Source organism: Capra hircus, chromosome 2 (assembly GCF_001704415.2).
Source record: "Capra hircus breed San Clemente chromosome 2, ASM170441v1, whole genome shotgun sequence".
Taxonomy (NCBI): Eukaryota; Metazoa; Chordata; class Mammalia; order Artiodactyla; family Bovidae; genus Capra; species Capra hircus.
In genome coordinates this window covers 10,642,763-10,667,131 of record NC_030809.1, presented here as the reverse complement: position 1 = coordinate 10,667,131, position 24,369 = coordinate 10,642,763, and the positions used below count along the sequence as shown (strand labels likewise).

General features: G+C 36.7%; 1 protein-coding gene across 2 annotated transcripts in view; it reads left to right on the top strand.

Annotated features, from left to right (window-relative positions):
• EYA3 (EYA transcriptional coactivator and phosphatase 3) overlaps positions 1-24,369 on the top strand; it is a 95,474-nt gene that overhangs the window by 7,761 nt on the left and 63,344 nt on the right. For both annotated transcript variants that reach the window (XM_005676781.3, XM_005676782.3), the window contains exons 2-3: positions 12,558-12,658; positions 22,471-22,514. In XM_005676781.3, the coding sequence (XP_005676838.1) occupies positions 12,626-12,658; positions 22,471-22,514 (77 nt within the window). In that variant the 5' untranslated portion in view covers positions 12,558-12,625. The remainder of the gene's footprint in view (positions 1-12,557; positions 12,659-22,470; positions 22,515-24,369) is intronic.

The following is a 24,369-nucleotide window of genomic DNA, read 5'->3' as shown; positions in this document are numbered from 1 at the left end:
AATCTTTGGGTAAAATGGCATTCAAACTTTTTTGATCACAACCCACTATAAGATGCATTTTTCATTGTTATCCAGTACTTATACACATATATGTACATACTAATATTTAAAATTGAAAGAAGTTTCATGAAACAATATTTATCTTTAATGTTGGTAATGCATTATAATGTTTAATTTTGTTTTAGTTTTGGTTAATTGCACTGGACTTCCTTAGTGGCTCAGTGGTAAAGAATTCGCCTGCAGTGCAAGAGTCACAGGAGACACAGGTTCAATTCCTGGGTCGGGAAGATCCTCTGGAGAAGGAAATTGCAACCCATTCCAGTATTCTTGCCTGGAGAATCCCGGACAGAGGAACCTGTCAGGTCACCATCCATGGGGTTACAAGAGTCAGACACAACTAAAACCACCATCAGTTGCATTTCACTCAAAACAAACTATTAAAATCCACTAAATGGACATGATAATCTGATAATGAATTGAACCTACAGTTTGAAAAATTCTAGTGACTACTAGATTTTTTTACAAGTATAAAATTTTTTTGGAATTGAAGATGCTTGGATTTATTAGTTTTTTTTTTTTCACCAAAATGTAACTTAAATAATTGTCCAGAGCAGTTGACTGAAGGAGACCTTGTTTATTGTTTCCGTCACCTCTGTCTTAGGCACATCATTTGAAAAAACTGCAGTAATATAGAACATGAGGTTGACACTGCTTTGGTAGAGCTTCCATCATTAGAATCCTTTTCTAGTTTCCATTAACAGTCAAAGTTTAGTTTGATTAAATTGCTTTTATAAACTTTACTTCTGCTCTTGGCAACTGGTCAGAAGGTTACAAAGCTGCTTTATTCTGCTCTTTTCTGGCCCCCATCCAGTCTTTGTAAACCAAGAACAGAGAACGGAAGAGTGAAGCAGTTTGCTTCTGTGTATACAGTCATATGAAAGCAACACAACTGAAAAGTCTTTAGGGTTTGTTATAGTGGATTTATTTATTATCCCTACTCATTTCCTGTAATCATAAAGGGGAAATATGGTAGAGATAGCAACAGTTCCTAGCATATCACAGCTATTAGAATAAGGCAGGGTCAGCAGGCAGACTCCACTATTTTTATGATGATCTCTTCTTCGCTCATAATGAGCACTTACTGTGTGCCAGGGACTATTTAAAGCACTTCACTTGTATTAACTCATATTTACTTGGGAGGCCTTAGAGAAGAACAAGAATGAGAAATGATAAAGGAGAAAACTGGCCGCCTTAGTATCTTCTCGTTACCTAACTTGTGAATTCTGGCTGTTTATGACTATAGCACAGCATAGCGTACATTTTTAGCTTGACCAGCTTTTTAAAATCATTAGTCCTGTCTGTGGTATTCCAAACTGAGGCACATAGCTGTGGTTTAAAATGTCAGTCTTTAAAGCTAGGCTGCCTGGGCTTGAATTCCAGGTTGATGAGTTACTGTCTGTGCTGCAGTTTTCTCATCTATTAAATGGTAATAATAATAAACAGGGCATATCTTAGAGACTTATTGAGAGGACTAAATGAGTTGATATACATTAAGTACTTAGAACAGTGCCTGACCCATAAAACAAACCACATAACTGTTAGCTATTGATAACACACAGCTGAATCTCCTGAGCGTGTTTGTGGCCATGATGAGTCCATATCGCTGAGTAGCGGGGCATGCTTGACATTCAGTGTTCTCCTGCCCAGGAGCTTGACAGCACCTTTCCTTGAGGACTCGGAGAAGGTCTTGTATGGTGTTGGGATCAAAGCCAGTGACGAAGGTTATGAGCTGCAGACCCACTCTGTTGCCTCTCTTGCAGGAATCTCTTGTTACATGGACCTTGCCTTTAATCATATTAATATTTTGCCCTTTGAAAAACTAGGAGAAACTAGTAATGAATTGACTTTCACTCAAGACCAGTTTTCTGTCCTGAGTCTGTTAAAAAAAAACTTTTTCTTCAACGGTTGTATTATGCTGACTATGTGCCAGACACTGTTCTAAGAGTTTTACAGATATTAACTCATTTGAACTCATGACAAGCTTTTGAGAAAGACACATTAGTATTTTTCCCATTTTACAGATGAAGTAAATGAGGCTCAGGAAAGTGAAATAATTTGTCTAAGCTCCCACACCACTCATCAGTGCCAGAACTGGGATTTGAAGATAAGTAGTCAGACTCCTGCCCGGAAAATCCCATGGATGGAGGAGCCTGGTGGGCTGCAGTCCATGGGATCGCTAAGTCGGACATGACTGAGCGACTTCACTTGCACTTTTCACTTTCATGCATTGGAGAAGGAAATGGCAACCCACTCCAGGGTTCTTGCCTGGAGAATCCCTGGGCTGGGGAGCCTGGTCGCTGCCGTCTGTGGGGTCGCACAGAGTCGGACACGACTGAAGCGACTTAGCAGCAGCAGCAGCAGCAGCAGTCAGACTCCATGGAGAAGGAAATGGCAACCCACTCCAGTATTCTTGCCTGGAGAATCCCATGGACGGTGGAGCCTGGCAGGCCATGGTCCATAGGTTCGCAGAGAGTCAGACACAACTGAAGTGACTAAGCAGGCACAGTCAGACTCCTGAGGTCATGCTCCAAGCTTGCCAAACCTGCCTCTTACAGAGGTGAATTATGTTGAAAAAGGTAAAATAACAAGTGTTAAAACTCACTTCACTATTCTTTACTCTCCACACTGAATGATTGGGTGATCATACACTGGGATTATGGTTGATGATGTTTGGGCTGATGGATTTTTGAAGGGGCAAATAAATTTGAAGTAAAATATTAATAAAAGATCTGAACCTAGATTTTATAGTCCTGACAGCTAAAGACTTATGTTTCAAAAGACTCAGTTCTGTTAATACAGTGTGTAGTAAATTTTGTTTGAATACTGGCGAGCTGATTAATAGATGTGATGGGTAGATATATAGACTGCTATATAGGGTTTTGAATTTAGAAAATGGGTAGTGTAAGGTATAAATTTTTCTATATACCTGGAAGCAACACATTTATAGAACATTCATGTTGGAGAATACCATGGGTCAGGCCAGAGCACCTATAGAAAAATATATGATTCTCTTAGAGATGTTAACTTTAGATTAAAGGAGGGTAGAGATAAAGTGTTGGAGGCTGAGAGTTCTATGGAGTCTGGATCTCCACACATTAGAGAAACTCATGCTTTGTGAATGACATGTTACTGAAACTGAAGAGTCAAAGAGAGCTGGAAGGAATGTAGACCTGTGGGATTATTATTAAGGTCACTTTGACACTAATTCAGGTTGTCTCATCCCTTCTCAATACTTTCTACTGTGGTTTTGGAATTTTTCCTGTGGAATACTATCTCCCAATTTTATTGGAAGCTTGTGGGGAAGAGTTTGTGTTCATTTACAGACAACTTCAAAGGATGATTTTCCAAGAAGTAAGGTTAGAAATTGTAAAAACAGTGTTTCTTAGAGAATCTATTCCTGATAAAATATTTTTCCTATTAAGAATTTGGTACAGCCTAAATGTGTGTGTGTGTTTTTTTAATTCTTTCTCAGTAAGTTCTGATTAGTGTATTTAGTATAAAGTTACTATAAATATTCCTTCAGCTGATAATACCATGATGCATTAGTCAGGCATGCCTCCCAGTAAAGTAGCCAGAAGAATTCACCAGCTTTACCACGGTCAGTTGACTGGGCTGTTTTATTTACAGAAGGAGTTAACCAACATGATAATGGCTTTTGTACGTCCACATAAAGTCCACAGGCACGGTGTAGTTGTTTCCAGTTTTTTTGGCCACAGAAATGTGATTTGTGCTGATGCCTAAATTGTGAGAGCTGAAGGGCTCTCTTACTGTTACTTTAAAGGGAACCTTAAGGGCAGCTGAGTGTAGGTCTGCTGGATATTTATGTCTGCTTCAGCAGGCTCCAGGGTGCAGAGGACTGTTGAGTGGTTGTGTTAATGGGTAAGTTAGATAAGTATTTTTTATGAGATAGTACTTGAGAAAGGTTGCCATCAGCTGGTGAGACTTCAGTGAATTTCTAATTGGATTGATAGGAGAAGAAATCATGCCATAAAGTATATGCAGAAGTTTCAGAAATATACCAGACTCCAAGTAAAAGAATATGGAGATTGGAAGGGGGCCTGGAGGTTCATCAGTTTCTTGGCTCTTACTCTTGATTTTGAGCATCTGGTGTTCATCTCCTGGATAAAACCCAGAGAAATGCTTTCGAAACATATAAAACAGTCTGCCCAGGGAGGGCTTACTTTATAGTCTCTCTTCTCCCCATGGCATTTGGCATATATAAATCAAATCACATCATTCTCTTGCTTGAAGCACCCATTACCTCCCCAAACTGCTTATTATGTGTTACAAGGCTATCTGTCATCTCCCTGGTTGCCTGCTTCTTGGGACTCATTTCCTGTCACCTGCAACTTGCAAAAGTCAGCCTTTTTGCTATTTCTCAGAAGTGCTAGGTTGTTACTCTTTTAGTTTCTCTACATTTGTTTCCTTCTGAAAGCCTTCCTTTACATCTTTTTATAGCTTTCTGCTTTGCATTATTCCTGCTTTGCTTAAATGTTACCACTTCAGAGAAATTATCACCTAATCTGAAATAGCTCCCCTGCAGTCATGCTCTATACTTTACTTTGTTTTATTTTCCAAAGAATTATTACTTTGTGAAATTATATTACCTTATGTATTTGTTTTCTTCCTATGAGAATACAAATTCCTTGAGGCTGGGGACTTTGTGTTCATTACTGAATTCCCAGTATCTAAACAAGTGCCTGGCACTATAGTAGATACTCAGTAATTATTTTATAAATGAATGAATGAATTTTGAGGTTAGAAAGAAGCAAGTACAGTCTGAAGCAACTATAGACTTCCACAACAAAAGCAGCAGAAGCAAAAAGCAAAGTGAATGCTCAACAGTTAGCACTGTTAATTACTGTTATAGTGTAAGAATATTATTAGGCAAGCAGAAGAAATAAAGAGGCTAATATTGGGAAAGGAGGAAGAACTATTTTTATGCAGATGGGGAAAATATATACATGAAACTCAAGAATCAACCATCTTACTATTCTCATTGTTAGAAACAATAAGAGACTTTGGTAACATGGGAGATTACAAAATTAATGTACCAATATTAACAACTTTCCTGTATATAAAAAGTAACTTCTTTAGAAAATATAATGGAAAATATAACAAAGCAAAAAGATAAAATGCCAGCACCAAGAAATGTAGAGGATCTGCTAAGAGACTAAAAAAAATATTAAGTAACTGGAAGTATATACTCTGTTCTTACATAGAACTCAATATTGTAAACTCATCCTCAAATTAATTTGTGGTTTTAATGCAATTTAAATTACAATTTTTTAAAAAACAAAACTTTCATAATGTTATCCTGAAGTTTGTTTGATAAGCATATACTTTTCTTTTAGTGATTAAGTTTAATTTGTGTATTATCCTTTTTAAGTTGCATTCAGAGAAGATTCCAGAGTTTGAGACTGCTGGCCTCTGTAGAGTCGATTCCATCAGTTCAGAACAACCAGAAAATAATAGCCTCTGGGAAAATTATTTCAGTTAAGAGTCTTTATCCAGGAAAAGAGTAAATTCCTAAAATTTACTCTTGTTTACTTTGTTGCTTGAAGTTAACATTAACAGCTTTTACTGGTTCAATTAATGAAGACTTTATATTTTTACTCTGTTTGATATATACAATTTAGTGTTTAGTTAAATGGCATTTTCAACACTGACATGAATTTTTGAAAGCAGGCAAAACACCCTAAGTAATTATGATTTCTTTCAGAATATGTCTTAAATACCAGCATATTCTATCCTGTGTTCTACTTCAGTATTTTTCTTCTGGTTTCAGCTATTCAATGAATATTTTATGTTGAGAAAGAATTCTAAGGCTATATCCAGGAAATACAAAAAAGAGAGTTCCAAAGAAAGAAATACATGCAAAAAAACTAAAAAGGTATTTACTAAGTTAGAAAAGTCACATTTTTCTAATGACAAAAATTTCTGATTATCTAGTATCATTCTGTATAATCTATTTAGTAATTTTCTTGATACAGTGCTTAGCATAGTGTTACAAAATTTTAAATTAAATGTTTAGTAAATGCTTTTATGAAGAAGCATGCTGCTCTCTGGGCTTCCCAGGTGGCGCAGTGGTAAAGAATCCACCTGCCAGTGCAAGAGATGCAAGAGATGTGGGTTCAATTCCTGGGTCAGGAAGATCCCCTGGAGTAGCAAATGGCAACTGGCTCCAGTATTCTTGCCTGGAAAATTGCATGGACAGAGGAGCCTGGCGGGCTACAGTTGATGGGGTTGCAGAGAGTCAGACACACTGAGCAACTAAGCAGACATGCACGCATATACAAACCTTAACGCATATACAAACCTTAAGACATCCAAATTGTATCCCTTTGTATCTGCTTTTGAGTCTTATTAAACTATTATTATAAGCTATAATGAGTGTAAAATCTTAACCTTTTTTTTTTTCACCTTTTAAATGGGCTTGTATTGAAATAGGTTACAGCAAAATCCTTGGTGGTCCATTGGTTAAGACTCTACCCTTCCACTTCAGAGGGTGTGTGTTTGATTCCCAGTCAGGGAACTATTATAAGATCCACATGCCGCTTGGCACAGCTTAAAAAAAATTTACAATTTCATTTAATACAGAATGTAGAATTACAGCTTAGATAAATCTCTCCACATGTTGATTGTTTCTAAGTTTTCATTTCTGTGAGCAAGAAACACTCAATTTTTAAAATAGATTTAGCTTTTTACCCCTGTATTTAATTTTGGGGGGAAAATCCAAGAAAAATAAATCAGGCCATGGGCAATTTTATGACATCTTTTATACTCTAACCAGAGAACAGTCTGAAGATACATACAGTTTTACAACAAGGGCCTGAATATTTCTTTTCTTCTTATGTCTCAGATAACTTTAGGTTTTGTTATTTAGATTATTTTTTGTAGTTTAATATGTGTGAAGTGGGGTTTTTTAATATTAAAATTTATTCAGTTAGTAGTGAGAATCTTTTTTCCCTGAGTGCTGATTTGATCTTTGTTGTTACCTAAATTGTCTGTATCCTTTTGCCCCATAATAGAAGATGGGTAAATGTTGTAGACATGAAGTTTTATCTGTCATAATTACTGCAGGTATTGCTTCCATTTGTTTATATCCTTTTACTCTTACAGTTGTTATTTTTCATTGCATTAAAGTATGTTTTACAAAACCAGATCTGTTGATTTGTTGCTTATGCTTTCTTTTATTGACCCAAATTTAATCTCTTTCCCACAGATGAGATAAATAGGCTATTCCGTTTTCTCCAGTATTATTTGAATGCTTAGTTCTTAATGTATTTAGAATTACTCATAATGTATGGTATGGATATGTTTTTCTCCACATTATCCTCAGTTTTTCTGACAATATTTAAATAAGGATTTTCTGCACTTTAAGCACTTTGGAGATTTGATCATTATTTTGGTCTTTCTAGTCTCATGGATCTTCTTGTATTTTTTTTTAATTGTGGTAAGTGTACATAACAAAATTAATAATTTTAACCATTTTCAGTATATCATTCCATAGCATTAAGTACATTTACAATGTTGCACCACTGTCCTCTACTATCCTTATTTGATATAGTTCTACTTTAAGCTGAAACATGATTGCTATTAACCTCAGGTAGATTGTTTAAATTTCTGAATTCCACTTGCCCTGTCCATAGGGGATATAAAGATATACCAATTGTGTTTTAAGATGCTTGTGGAAATAAAATTAAGTAAGACAACGAATGTAAAAATATGTAGTGGGTTTTACATGCTCAGTAATCAGTAGGTCTCTTATCCTTCCCACTGTAGTTTTCAAGACTGATGTAGGACTGATCTTCCTTAATTGACTTTGTTATTCTCCTCCAAGGTACCCATCATTATTTTTGTCTAATTTCAGTAAGAAGTTTGTACATATTAGAATAAACCTTTGTTTATTTATTTGAAACATCCTGTATAGATTCTATAGATTTATGATACCCAAATTAGCATTTAGTATCATCCCACCGATACTTACTACTAAGTACTGTTCTGCAAGAGACCATTGATATGTTTTCTTATGTTTCTAGAGCCATTTTCGTTACATCTTTTCTGATTTTGCTTTATGAGGCCTCCTAGTTTATAAATTTAATTTGAAGAGATATCTTTAAGCTTTATGTTGGTACTTTGGGTGTTAGGACACTTGTTTCTAAATTAATTGATAGATCCCCTTTAGAAGATTTCAGTTACTGTTGAATAATAGTACTTGAAGCAGTTTTCTTCAGGCCACATAGAAGAGGGTATTTTGCTATTTGTTTTCATTCTTCAATGTATATGTGTAATTATATTTGAGGACAGCATGGTAAACATTTGCCAGTTACCTACTTCTTGATAACTTCTTCAGGCTACTGATGCTTATAACTATTCTTGCTGAGGTTTATTTAATTTTGGGAAGCAGGCCGTTCATTTTCCCCAGGGAAACTTCGATAGCCTTTTCTCCTCCAGGGGATCTTCCCAACCCAGGGGTCGAACCTATGTCTCTTACGTCTCCTGAATTTGCAGGCAGGTTCTTTACCACTGGCACCACCTTTAGTTGTAGCTTTTCCAGATTTCTGCCCATGAAGGCATGTGGATATAAACTCTCTCCAAAAATGGTAAAGGGGTTTAATTAAAAGTCAATAGTAAGAATTGAAACTGGAAAATTATGAAAAGCTGTTACTATACAAATGCTTAAAAAGTATGAAAGTACTTGAAACAAATGCTTGAAAGTACTTAAAACAAAAAATGCACTCAGGATATGTTTTGTTTGACTGTTTAAGTAAGTTGTAATTACATTCATTTACAGTACATTAAGAATCTGCTTTCCACTTCTAAGTCAAGCCATTGTATATTATTGGATATTTTAATTCAGAAGATACTGAATATTTCAAAAGATGAGATGGTTAGATGGCATCACTGACTCAATGGACATGAGTTTGGGCAAGCTCTAGGAGTTGGTGATAGACAGGGAAGCCTGGCATGCTGCAGTCTTCCGTGGGTTGGAAAGAGTCGGACACAACTGAGCGACTAAACAACTGAATCTAAAAAGATGAATCTCACTGAATGTAAAATAATGTCAGGTTATATTAATGGTTAAAAGAAACACCCCAAAACAAAAAGACAAACAAAATATGCAGTTAAACTTCAGAGCCAGTACACGAAAGTAAGAAAACTAAGATTTGTATGGTAATTCTGTACTTTTATTATTATCAAGTACTGGAGCACCTTGTCTGTGTTATATAGCACTTTCATTTGGTGGTTAGTGAATGTGACTTTCTATTGTAAGCATGTGCCACTTGTAGAAAATGACGTAAGGTCTTAATAGTAAAAGTTTTATTAGCACATTGATAAATGCTAGGAACATGATAAATACTTGTGTTCTTTTATTTAGTATAATTCAGGTATTTAACAAATTATTGGAAAGAAGGAAGAATACTATATTGATGGAAAGTATCTTACTTGGGGCTCCCCTGGTACCTCAGCTGGTAAAGAATCTGCCTGTAATTCAGGAGACCCCCGTTTGATTCCTGGGTCGGGAAGATCGCCTGGAGGAGGGATAGGCTACCCGCTCCAGGATTCTTGGGCTTCCCTGGTACCTCCGACAGTGAAGAATCCACCTGCAGTGCGGGAGATCTGGGTTCGATCCTGGGGGTGTGAAGATCCCCTGGAGGAGGGCATGGCAACCCACTCCAGTATTCTTGCCTGGAGAATCCTCAGGGACAGAGGAGCCTTGCAGGCTACAGTCCGTGGGGTCACAAAGAGTCGGAAACGACTGAGCAACTAACCACAGCACATTTCAGTATCTTACACGCATGCTGTGATGGAATCACGTATGTTATAGTCATTATTAAAATATTTTATATACAAGTGTACCAGAGTATGTTTACAGACTTCACATATATCACATGCCAGCAGAATCCCAGAAATTCTGCAGCACTAAGTCCTATGCATCCTTTGTAGTTTGCTTTTTTTGTTCATTGTAAAATTATCAAAATTATTGGTGTTCATAGATTACTTGATTTTTAAAGTTTTTTTTCAAATGTAAAAATTATCTATGACCCTTTATTCTTCTCAGTTGAAAAATGAAAAAGATAAAGGTAATTTTTAAGATGGAAACAACCAAGGGTACTTGTTTTCAAAGAAAAAAGTAGAAGTAGAAAGGATTGTCTTCCAATTGTTCTGTTAACGAAAGTTTTCTTGCAACCTGCCATAGGATTTATCTCAAGAAAACTAGGAAGCTATTCCCTTTCTGTTGTAAAATCGCTGTAGTATTACCATATTTTTAAAAAGCAAAATTCAAGATTTTACCATTTAGTTTTGTATGGCTTGAGAATTTATTTCCCTGCTATTAAGAGTAGTGTCTCTTTTAAAACCCATGACCCTTTAGATCTATAAAAGAGATCTGTGTTCTCCTTTAATATTGTTCATATTTTTTAAATAAAGAAAATAAGGAAAGCACATGTTATTTAGTACAATACCCTCTTTTTTTTTTAACACTATTTTTCTTCCCTTCCTCTTGCTCAGGAGTAGATTTATAACCCTTCCTCCAAGAGGAAGACTATCCCTTTACTCTCCTTTGCTGAGAATCTACTGATTAGAGATTCAGTCATTACAGTTACAGCCTTCAATTAAGTAAGACAGAATATTATCACTTTTTGTTTAGGTGAGAGCTGGTCACACAAAATTTTAACAAATAAGGTATTTAAAGGCATTACATTTCTCTAATGATTTGGTGCTATTTTCCTGTTTCGGGATAAAGTCATATATGTGCATTATGTACACTGGCTCTGTAAAAATCCCATAGAGACAGGACATTTCATTTTAAAACTAAAACAGATATAAGCTGGTAAAACATTAAAACGTTTCATCTTTCATAATTGTGAATCAGTTTCACGTCACGTTGGTTATGCTCTCCTGAGCAGAGCAGAGCAAGTGCAGGGAAGATAGCTCCTGTGAGCTTTAGTTATTGCGCACTGTAATTCTGCAGCACTAGTTATCGACGTCATGTAGTTTGAGAACTTAGCTTTTGAGGCTCTGTGGATGAGCTACACGTGAGTGCATTGAGCATCAAGTGCTTCTGACCTTCAGACTTTTTTTTCTTTTGACATTTTAGATCAGGGCAGGGAGGAAAGCTGTGTCAGAGCTGCACAGTTGTGCATCTGATTGTATCCCTTACACGTGTTCTCTCTCCTTTCCCCATTCTGGAGTGTGCCCCTAAAGTATGTTGGATTGTACCAGGATAGAGCAGTAGAAGTGGAGTGGTGGTAAATTGGCACGATTGAAGTTTTTCAGTTCCCTTTTTATTCATTACATCTGCAACAAGATTCTCTACTCGCTTTATTTAGCTTTGTATGTTAAGTTGGTTAAAGTGGTTGGTAAAAAGTGAAAACAGGTGTGACCTTAATTAAAAGCAAAAACAGTCACATGTTTTGGAGAAATGCTATTCTCGTTTTTGTTAAATAGAAATGAGTTTTTAGTTTTTATAATCATGTCGTTTTCTAACATCTTTCTGTTCTGGCAGCAGGACACAATAAGGTGTTCTTACCAGTAAGTGTGGGCTCCCCGGTGGCTCAGCTGGTAGAGAATCCGCCTGCAATGCAGGGGGCCCTGTTTGATCCCTGGGTCGGGAAGATCCCCTGGAGAAGGGAAAGGCTACCCACTCCAGTGTTCTGGCCTGGAGAATTTCATAGACAGTATAGTCCATGGGGTCGCAAAGAGTCGGACACGGCTGAGCCACTTTCACTTTCTTTTTTTCATCAGTAAATGTGGGGCTTAGAGTTCTGTTTTTCTTCTTAGTTTGGAAATCAGTGCAGGAAGAGCAGGGGCTGAGAAAGTAAAGGCTTTGCTTTAATAATTGATTAAGTGGTACATTTAGTGGAGCTCATAATTTCAGGATAAAATGGATCCTAGCTTTCATTTTTATTTTCCTTAATTCTGTGATTCAATATTTCACTTTATTTATTTGCATTATTAAAATAGATCCAAAAGAGTTGAATTTTCCTTTATGTTAATTACGTATATACAGATAGTTGGTTGTGAAAGTATTCACTTGATGTTTCAGTTTACCTACTATTTAAAGTGATTCTGTGTGTGTTAGCAGTTATGTAAATAGTCCATGTTAAAGCAGGCTGGATGTTACCATAAGTTGTTGACTGGCTCGGCTAATATTTAAAATTTTTAATGTAACCCAGATTTTTTAAAAATTGTGTCTTAGTTCATTAACATGGCTGTTGTAGTGTTTAATGCCTTGGGCACTATAGTAACCATGTTTTAAGTACAGCAGAAGTGGTTCCACGTGTTGGCTTTTGCAAGGTATTATAAAGTCGGGTAAACCTACCTGACTTGGTGCAGCATGTCAATTTTGAAAAGCCACGTGCAGATCTGAGATTAGAGCTTACGTAGAAAGATTGAGGTAGCAAAATATTTTAAAAATTATTCTCTGATGGCCTCAATGATAATGCTCTAAGAGTACATAAAGTGTTGAATCCCCGTTCTTTTTAAAACAGATTGTGAAGACTGCTGGGAGACACTTGCAATCCAGTCACAAAAGTGTAATAAAGAAATATTGGTCCTAATGGAAGAAGAGCAAGATTTACCAGAGCAACCAGTAAGTATTTCCTTTAACAATTTAAAATTGATTGTAGAAAGGCTAATTTTAAGAGACTTTAAATATTATTCAGTTATACTGCAGATTCTAAGTGAGAAATAAAATTGAGGAAAGGACTCCTTAATAATATTCTTCTAAGAAAACAGTGTTCTTAAATTTATATTTTGCTGACTTAATGCCAAAGAGTCTGCTTAGAAAATTCAGCTTTACAAAATAAGTATTGTATTTAGAAATGCCATTTTAAGCAGTGGCGAATTTGCAGTAATGGATGGACCTAGAGATTGTCAAATTGAGTGAAGTCGGACGAAGAAGAAATATCATGTGACATCCTTTTTGCTGCTGCTGCTAAAACATGACTGTCACTTCAGTTATGTCTGACTCTTTGGGACCCTACAGACTGTAGCCTGTCAGGCTCCTCTGTCCATGGGATTCTCCACGCAAGGATACTGGAATGGAGTTGTCCTGTCCTCCTCCAGGGGATCTTCCAGACCGAGATCGAACCCACATCTCTTATGTCTCCTGCTTTGGCAGGCAAATAAATTCTTTACCGCTAGCACTACCTGGGAATCCCCAACACCCCTTATTTGTAAAATCTAAAAAGAAATGATACAGATGAACTTATTTATAAAACAAAACAGACTCACAGTCTTATGGTTGTCAGTAGTGAAGGATGGTGTGAAGGGATAGTTAGGGAGTTTGGGATGGACATGTATACACTGTTATATTTAAAATGGATAACCAACAAGGTTCTACTGTATAACTCCGGGAACTGTGCTCAGTGTTAGATGGGAGGGGAGTTTGGGGAAGAATGCGTGTATCTATATGTATGGCTGAGTCCTTTTGTTGTCCACGTGAAACTATCACAGCATTGTTGATCAGCTATACTCCAATATAAAATAAACTGTTGTCGTTTTTAAAGCAATGGTATTCTTAAAGTTTTTAGAAAATAAAAGAGGACATTTACCAAACAGTATATACCATTTCTGCTAGAAAATCTAGTTTTATTTTTGCCTGAATTTCCCTGACTAAATTTTTTAAAGTGGTAATAGTTGAAGAAAATATAATTTGACCACTGGCTAATTCTTTAAAATAGATAAGCCCCTTGAGAATAAGTTGAATTCTTAATTTCTTATGTTAAATTTAATATTTAACATAAATTAATTTTAAGTGTACTTGAGTGCCTCAGATTTATTGCCTTATCATGGTTTCTTTTTTTCTTTTGGTCTTTTTAAGTGTTTTTTTTTTTTTTTTAAACCCATAGCATTTAAAAAAGGAAGACATAGTAATCATTCTCTTAAAATACTTTTTTGTTAAAGAATCTTTTCCTTTTAGTTGAGCTTCTTTATCTGAAATAAGATAAATACTGATTCAATTTGCTCTCCTAAATAAGCCTCTTGCATTTTATTTTAAGAGAATAGTGAGTGGTACATTTTTACCTCTCAGTAAAAGTCCAGCCTAAAAAACTTTGAATTTTGAAAGCAGATAACAGAGTATGTTTTTCATGTTCTAGATGTATTCTTTACATCAATGAAAGATGGTCACCTGCTTCCATTTAAATGATAAAGTCCTTTAATACATTTTAAGTACTTTACTTTATGTTGAGACATGCATATCAGTGATTCCTTTCCCGTTACTCTTTTAGTCCCTTCATTTGAGTATAAAGCTAGGAAGACCTAAGTACTTGGTAAAATGACCTTTTGAAACATTTCAAATGTCATTCCCCTATCCCTGGTGGAACATTAATAATCAGGGAAATGGTAGGGTTAAAAATCATCCTCAGCGATGTATCAAAGATACACACTGTAAGAACAAAGAGCTAAATTAGAGACCCTGAATGTATCAAGGAAGATTGTGTCATTGAGTTTTTAATGTTGTAAGACATCTAGTCATAGTTTCAAAAGGCTTATGTAAATGTTGACATACTGCTGAAATGAGTATTGTTAGTTGCTCCTTACCTATTTAAGGTAGTGAGAATTGTGAAGCTGACCTGTTGGTCAGTCATTTTCCCCCTCTGCTTCATTTCCTTGTCATTCTGTTCAGTTTCTATAACATGGTATGCAAAACCTGATTGTTATTTCACAGAGAGATGAGAAATTAAAGTGGTTTAAAAGCAGATTTTCTGGGAATTCCTGGTGGTCCAATGGCTGGGAATCTCCACTTCCACTAACAGGGGCATGGGTATGATACCTGAGACTAAGATCTCACAAGCCACGTGGTGCAGCCAAAAAAACGTTTTAATTAAAAAAAATAAAAATTTTCTGCTGACTGTAAATGGTGATTGTCACGGGACATATATATATTTTTTTAATTGGTTTATACCTGGGTCTTAATTTATAGAGGTGACTGAGTGACAACACAAAGAGGTCAGTGCCATTGAGAGGAAAGTTGACTGTTATAATTCTCTTAGAAATAAGAGACATAGCATGCCACAGAGGGTCCCAGGGAGAGCACCAGTGTCATTTAGGAGGCAGAGACGCATAGAGCAATCCTAGAATGTATCGTAGGGGAATGCATAGGCCACAGTCTTAATTGGGGTTTCTACGGGTAAGGTACCAAGAAAGATCTTACGACCCAAATAATCACAATGATGTGATCACTCACCTAGAGCCAGACATCCTGAAATGTGAAGTCAAGTGGGCCTTAGAAAGCATCACTACAAACAAAGCTAGTGGAGGTGATGGAATTCCAGTTGAGCTATTTCAAATCCTGAAAGGTGATGCTGTGAAAGTGCTGCACTCAATATGCCAGCAAATTAGGAAAACTCAGCAGTGGCCACAGGACTGGAAAAGGGCAGTTTTTATTCCAACTCCAAAGAAAGGCAATGCCAAAGAATGCTCAAACTACCACACAATTGCACTCATCTCACACGCTAGCAAAGTAATGCTCAAAATTCTCCAAGCCAGGCTTCAGCAATATGTCAACCGTGAACTCCCTGATGTTCAAGCTGGTTTTAGAAAAGGCAGAGGAACCAGAGATCAAATTGCCAACATCCACTGGATCATCGAAAAAGCAAGAGAGTTCCAGAAAAACATCTATTTCTTCTTTATTGACTATGCCAAAGCCTTTGACAGTGTGGATCACAGTAAACTGTGGGAAATTCTGAAAGAGATGGGAATACCAGACCACCTAACCTGCCTCTTGAGAAACCTATATGCAGGTCAGGAAGCAACGGTTAGAACTGGACATGGAACAACAGACTGGTTCCAAATAGGAAAAGGAGTACGTCAAGGCTGTATATTGTCACCTTGCTTATTTAACTTATATGCAGAGTACATCATGAGAAACGCTGGACTGGAAGAAACACAAGCTGGAATCAAGATTGCCAGGAGAAATATCAATCACCTCAGATATGCAGATAACACCACCCTTATGGCAGAAAGTGAAGAGAAGCTAAAAAGCCTCTTGATGAAAGTGAAAGAGGAGAGCAAAAAAGTTGGCTTAAAGCTCAACATTCAGAAAGTGAAGATCATGGCATCTGGTCCCATCACTTCATGGGAAATAGATGGGGAAACCGTGAAAGCACTGTCAGACTTTATTTTGGGGGGCTCCAAAATCACTGTAGATGGCGATTGCAGCCATGAAATTAAAAGATGCTTACTCCTTGGAAGGAAAATTATGACCAACCTAGATAGCATATTCAAAAGCAGAGACATTACTTTGCCAACAAAGATCTGTCTAGTCAAGGGTATGGTTTTTCCGGTGGTCATGTATGGATGTGAGAGTTGGACTGTGAAGAAAGCTGAGCACTAAAGAATTGAACTGTGAACTGAAGAATTGATGCTTTTGAACTGTGGTGTTGGAGAAAACTCTTGAGAGTCCCTTGGACAGCAAGGACATACAACCAGTTCATCCTAAAGGAGATCAGTCCTTGGTGTTCATTGGAAGGACTGATACTGAAGCTGAAACTCCAATACTTTGGCCACTTCATGTGAAGAGTTGACTCATTGGAAAAGACCCTGATGCTGGGAGGGATTGGGGCCAGGAGAAGGGGACGACAGAGGATGAGATGGCCGGATTGCATCACTGACTCGATGGACATGAGTTTGGGTAAACTCCGGAGTTGGTGATGGACAGGGAGGCCTGGCGTGCTGCAATTCAGCATGCAGGGGTCGCAAAGAGTCAGACACGACTGAGCGACTGAACTGAACGGCAAGGTAGCAGAGTAATTGTTTATTTAGGATTGGAGGTTTATTTAGAGCAGGGGAATATAGTTCAGAATATGGTTCAAAATATAGGCTCTGGATTGCAGGGGAGATAAGCAACTTTGGCTGTTAGTTTGGCCCTGTGATTAATGGGTGCAAAATAGATAAATACAGAAAATGTAGAACATGTATTAACTGTTAAAAATAACTAGGATAAGAAGAGTTAATATCAGATGTTGAGGAAAATTCTCAGAGAGTGTAGTAGAGATCTAAGGCTTCAGTGGAAAGAATGGTCCTATCCCAAGTTGATAATGATAAAGTCATGATTTTTTAAAATTTTATTTTATTGAAGTGTGGTTGGTATATAATGTGTTAGTTTCTGGTGTACTGCAAAGTGATTCAGTTACACATATGTATAATACTTTGCATCTGCTAATCACCAACTCCCAGTCCACCGCTCTTCCACTCCCCTCTCCCTTGGCAACCACAAGTCTGTGCTTTATGTTTGTGGGTCTGTTTCTATTTCATAGATATATTCATTTGTATCATGTTTTAGATTCCAAACATATAAGTGATTTGGTGTCTGGTAAGGGCCTGCTTCCTGGCTCATAGACTGCTATATTTTTGCTGTATAGCAAAGGAGGTCTCCTTTATAAGGGTACTAATCGCATTCATGAGGGCTCCACCCCCATAATCTTATCACCCTAAAGTCCCACTTGCACATTTTATCATACTGGGGATAAAATTTCAACATATGAGTTGGTTGGGGGGGCCGAATACAGACATTCAGTCTATAGCATCCTGTGTAACCAGGGAGAGGAAAATGACTAGTGAATATTTATGTGTGAATCTACCATAATCTTTTCTTTGGTTCACCTATTTGACTTTCTGATGTAAAAAACATGTGACTCCTTTCCCCATACATTTCTCTTAAGAGAAACAGCCCCAAATTCCATCCATTGCTGCATCCAGATCAAGTCCAGGATCTGATGCTCACTAGTTTCTACTAGATCCAGTTGTGACCTCTTTTGAACTGGTAGCCTGTGACCTTAAAAAGACACATTTCTTGCCTCCCATTGCAAGTCATGCTCCGTATGCAGTGATGGAGCAGGCAGTTGTCTCTGCCACAGGTATTTACCTTTCTAGTCATTTGGAATGCTTATTCTCACTCCCTATATGCTGATTTCCTTATGTCAAGTTCTGGAAGTCAAATTAATAATTAGATGACTATTGGTAAGAGCTTCCCTGGTGGCTCAGATGATATAAAATCTGCCTGAAATGTAGGAGACCTGGGTTCGATCCCTGGGTTGGGAAGATCCCCTGGAGAAGGGAATGGCAACCCACTCCAGTGTTCTTGCCTGAAGAATTCCATGGATAGAGAGCCCTGGCAGGCTGCAGTCCAAGGGCTCGCAGAGAGTCAAACACAACTGAGCGACTGACATTGCCACTGCCCATTGGTAAGTGTGATCAAACAAAATAATGTTAAAATTTGTGTGTGTGTGTGTGTAATTTCATCTAGGTTATGATCAAACTCTTTGCCCTACTAGAACATACAGTTTAACTTTCTTGTAAAGAGAATGATATGCTTTGTTGGACAGTGGTGGATTAATTTTGACACAGACATCTTCCTTTTTAAGATTTCATGCAGACTTCTGTTGGATTTATTGACCCCAAGATTACAGTTTATCAAGCTCTAGTATGACTTAGCCTCTTGTTAAAACTTAAGAAGCATAATAATTATATACTTGTAAGGCATCTCAGAATAATTCTGGAGTGACATTTGAGATCTGTAATGTAATTTTCTTATCTAGAAAGTGTATTTCTTAATATAACAATTGTGTATTACTTTGTCTTTTCATAAACTGCTCGCTCATGCTTTCTCTCCCTATCCACTCCCCTTCACCAGTTTCATTTTCAGAGCAGATCTTTGAAGTAGATAGTGATGTTTTATTTTCAGAGAGGTAGACACACAGTGAATTAACTCTCAGAACTGAGCCTTGAACCTGTATATTCTGAATTCGTATGTTGTATTAGTTGTATTCCTTTGCTCTGCTATATTTATTTATTTATTTATTTTTGCTCTGCTATATTTAAAGCATGATTTTTTGTTGTTGTTGCTATGTTTTTAAGCAGAGGCACAAATAGAACTCTGATTCATGAATTTGTCAGTATCTTCCTTTAGTAACCTTTAGTTATAACATGCCCATAAGATAATGTCATTTTTTAAATGACAGCTCTAGTTATTGAGATATAATTCACATCCATTTTAAAGTATCCAATTGGATGGTTTTTAGTATATTCTCAGAGTTTTGCGGCTGTCACCAGAGTTGATTTTAGAACATTTTCGTCACTCCAAAAAGAAACTGTACCCATTAGCAGTCACCCCTCAATTCTGCCCTCGCCCCAATCCTAGGCAACTACTAATTTACTTTCCTGTTGACCTTTTGTGAGTATTTCATATAAATGGAGTTATGTGGTCCTTTGTGACTGGCTCCTTTCACTTAGCATAATCTTTTCAAAGTTTATCTGTGTTAGCACGCGCAAGTATTGATACTTCATTCCCTTTTATTGCTGAATGTTTCGTTATATGGATTTATTTTATCATTCATCATTTTTATTTGTCATTATTGTGTTTATCCATTCATCTATTCATGGACACTGGGTTTCCCCTTTCTTGCTGTTTTGAATAATGCTGATATGAACATTCATGTCCAGGCCTTTGTATGTATATGTTTTCATTTCTCTTTGGTTATATAGTCAGGAATGGAATGGCTGGATATATGGCAGCTTTATGTTTAACTGTTTGAGAAACTGCTAGACTGTTTTCCAAAGTAGCTGCACGATTTTACTTTCTGTCCATTTCTGGATTGTGTTATTTGAACCCATCCTTTTGTAATCCAATGAAATCTGTATCCTTTGAGTTAGTTTATAGATAACTAATACTATGTTCGATACAGGATGCTTGGGACTGGTGCATGGGGATGATCCAGAGAGATGGTTTAAGGATAACTAATACTATGTTCGATACAGGATGCTTGGGACTGGTGCATGGGGATGATCCAGAGAGATGATATGGGGTGGGAGGTGGGAGGGGGGTTCAGGATTGGGAACTCATGTACACCCGTGGCGGATTCATGTCAGTGTATGGCAAAACCAATACAGTATTGTAAAGTAAAGTAAAAATAAAAATTTTTTTTATAAAAAGGATAACTAATAGTTTATTAGTTTAGTTTAATAGGATAGTTTAACGCCTCTATGCCAAGGTACCATATTTCCTATCCCTGACTTACAGGAGGACAGAATTGCCTAAATCAAGGCGAACAGTGGGTCATGAAAGGTACAGAATTAGCTGGGAGCACATTTTCCACCCCCTGACTTCTTTGTTTGGTAGACATGTCTTTAGGTTCATTTTCTCTGTTTCTATTTGTGTATATGTACTTTACTGAGGGAGAAGGCAATGGCAACCCACTCCAGTACTCTTGCCTGGAAAATCCCATGGGCGGAGGAGCCTGGTGGGCTGCAGTCCACGGAGTCGCTAAGAGTCGGACACGACTGAGCGACTTCACTTTCACTTTTCACTTTCATGCATTGGAGAAGGAAATGGCAACCCACTCCAGTGTTCTTGCCTGGAGAATCCCAGGGACGGGGGAGCCTGATGGGCTGCCATCTCTGGGGTCTCACAGAGTCGGGCACGACTGAAGCGACTTAGCAGCAGCAGCAGCACTCTACTGAGCTGGCGATGTAGTAGATAAAAAATGAAAAAGCATAGTTCTTCCTTGAAAGGCCATTATGAATATATTTTAAAATTTTGCTCCAGGGCTTTTTTTTTGAGAGTTTTCTAGCTAAATTTGTTACTCTGTGGCTCTAATAAAATGAAGACTATGATAAGTTAGATTCTTCATTGTTCTAGTTTTCCTTGTATGGGTTACTGTGTGTAAACCATAGACTGTTTTAACTTCATTTCTCTGATTGCAAAGAGTCTTTGGGTGAACTAAGCATAAATTCATCACCACTATTGGAAAATGACTTTATTATCTGGATTGTATAAATACTGTTATCTTCCGGTGGGAAGGACAGCACATTTTCTTATAAGAGCCTGTATTAAGTTGAATTTTTCTTGTCTTAAGCCTTGCAGTTTCCAGTCAAACTGTTTTCCAGCATTATTACATGAGTGCATTTTTCTCCCACACCTTTCATTGAGGTTATGTCACATATTTGTAATACAGTTAAATTCTTTTGTCACAGTGTATTTACCTGTCCTGGTTTACCTCCTGCTTTACCTCCTGGTTGGTTTATGGTATCTTTTATCATACGGAAGTTTTGAATTTTTGTAAAATCAGCCTATTTTCTCCTTTATGGCTTTTTAATTTAATATCATGTTTACTAAGGGTTTATCTACCTCAAAGGTTTTGTTTTTGTTTCCTTTTTCTTCATATACTTTTGTAATTTTGTTTGTAAACATAGGGGATTTTTTAATACCCCTTATTATTTTATCTTTATTGGCACCTATGAAAGTTAAGGCAGCATTATATAATGTCAGTTGATATGCCATAAGCAAGGATCCAGAAGTATTTGGTTCTATTTATTTTGTCATGTTTTCTCATGAAGAATAGATGTCCATGAGAAATTGAATGGACCCGGGATTTATGTTGTATTTATTATTTAATTTGAAATTTTAAATTTAATCGTATTTAATAGCTATATTCCCACGTAATATGTTTGTTTGAAATTGTTTAGTAGCAGGGACTTCCCTGGTAGTCCGGCGGTTAAGACTGCCAGTGCAGGGGCACAGGTTCAGTCCCTCGTTGGGAAACCAAGATCCTGCATGCTGCACGCCATGGCCTAAAAAAAAAGCTGTTCAGCAGATTTCCTGCCTCTGCGCACACCTAACTCCTTGTAGTGGGTTGGCAGTACTCTCTGTACTTTGCGAACTTGAAACATTTTTTAAGTTTTCATAATTTGTATGGCTAAGCACACTAAGCTTACTTCTATAACTAGTTATTCTAATTCAAAACCTCTAAAATCAGATTCTTTGTAATATTTAAAACAACAACAACAGGGAAAACCATTAGTAATGTTAACCATAGATCTTCCATTTGTGACTTCTTAAACTGTTTCAATGGAAATACTTTTACCTTAGAAGGATTTAGAGAAGATGAAAATATGGGAAAAAACAGAATAGTATAAAGCATATTTTTTAAATTACTGGTAACCTGATAGGAATTTATTTTTATTTTTGGTACGTAAGTAATATAAATATAAAGTATTTCTATTAAATGAATGGTTAGATGATTGCAAAATTACCATACTTACTGTTTGAAAATATATTTATGTGTCTGTTAAAATTTTAAAGTAACCAGTTTGATTTCAAGTTTGGATACCTTATCCTGGTAAACATTCTGTGTTGAGTAAAAATCCTGGTAAACCTTTTATTTTACTGTGAGTTTAGAAGACACTGTTTTCATTAAAAAGAAAAAAGAGAGCCCCATGTGAAAAACAAGTCCATCTTTAAAATATATCAGGGGTTAATGAAATAAATCTAAGTCTAAGCAAGACAAAAGGAAACAATTACGCTGTAATTTATTAGTTAATCTGAGGCTACCATTTGAGTAGCTAGATGATTTTAAAAACAGATCATGACATTGATGCTTTTGTGTATTTATTTTACAGGTGAAGAAAGCCAAGATGCAGGAATCAGGAGAGCAGACTTTAAGGTATACAAAGTTGAATTTCTTTTTAATGACCTACTTATAATTTGTTTTTACCTGCTGACCAGTATGTGGACATGATTTGGATTGACTTACCTTTGGTTTTCAGCATCAGTTTTTATGTTTTGAAATTATTCGATTTAAGGTGAAAAGTATCCTCTGAAACTTTGTCCTTAAAATAAGGTTTGTCGCTCATTAGCCAGACTCATCAAGAAGCAAAGAGAGAAAAATCAAGTCAATAAAATTAGAAATGAAAATGGAGAGATCACAACAGACAACACAGAAATACAAAGGATCATAAGAGACTACTATCAGCAATTATATGCCAATAAAATGGACAACGTGGAAGAAATGGACAAATTCTTAGAAAAGTACAATATTCCAAAACTGAACCAGGAAGAAATAGAAAATCTTAACAGACCCATCACAAGCACGGAAATTGAAACTGTAATCAGAAATCTTCCAGCAAACAAAAGCCCAGGTCCAGAGGGCTTCACAGCTGAATTCTACCAAAAATTTCGAGTAGAGCTAACACCTGTCCTACTCAAACTCTTCCAGAAAATTGCAGAGGAAGGTAAACTTCCAAACTCATTCTATGAGGCCACCATCACCCTAATACCAAAACCTGACAAAAATACTACAAAAAAAGAAAACTACAGGCCAATATCACTGATGAACATAGATGCAAAAATCCTCAACAAAATTCTAGCAATCAGAATCCAACAACACATTAAAAAGATCATACACCATGACCAAGTGGGCTTTATCCCAGGGATGCAAGGATTCTTCAATATCTGCAAATCAATCAATGTAATTCACCACATTAACAAATTGAAAAATAAAAGCCATATGATTATCTCAATAGATGCAGAGAAGGCCTTTGACAAAATTCAACATCCATTTATGATAAAAACCCTCCAGAAAGCAGGAATAGAAGGAACATACCTCAACATAATAAAAGCTATATATGACAAACCCACAGCAAACATTATCCTCAATGGTGAAAAATTGAAAGCATTTCCCCTAAAGTCAGGAACAAGACAAGGGTGCCCACTTTCACTGCTACTATTCAACATAGTTCTGGAAGTTTTGGCCACAGCAATCAGAGCAGAAAAAGAAATAAAAGGAATCCAAATTGGAAAAGAAGAAGTAAAACTCTCACTGTTTGCAGATGACATGATCCTCTACATAGAAAACCCTAAAGACTCCACCAGAAAATTACTAGAGCTAATCAGTGAATATAGTAAAGTTTCAGGATATAAAATCAACACACAGAAATCCCTTGCATTCCTATACACTAATAATGAGAAAGTAGAAAAAGAAATTAAGGAAACAATTCCATTCACCATTGCAACGAAAAGAATAAAATGCTTAGGAATATATCTACCTAAAGAAACTAAAGACCTATATATAGAAAACTATAAAACACTGATGAAAGAAATCAAAGAGGACACTAATAGAGAAATATACCATGTTCATGGATCGGAAGAATCAATATAGTGAAAATTAGTATACTACCCAAAGCAATTTACAAATTCAATGCAATCCCTATCAAGCTACCAGCGATATTTTTCACAGAACTAGAACAAATAATTTCAAGATTTGTATGGAAATACAAAAAACCTCGAATAGCCAAAGCAATCTTGAGAAAGAAGAATGGAACTGGAGGAATCAACTTGCCTGACTTCAGGCTCTACTACAAAGCCACAGTCATCAAGACAGTATGGTACTGGCACAAAGACAGACATGTAGATCAATGGAACAAAATAGAAAGCCCAGAGATAAATCCACACACATGTGGACACCTTATCTTTGACGAAGGAGGCAAGAATATACAATGGAGTAAAGACAATCTCTTTAA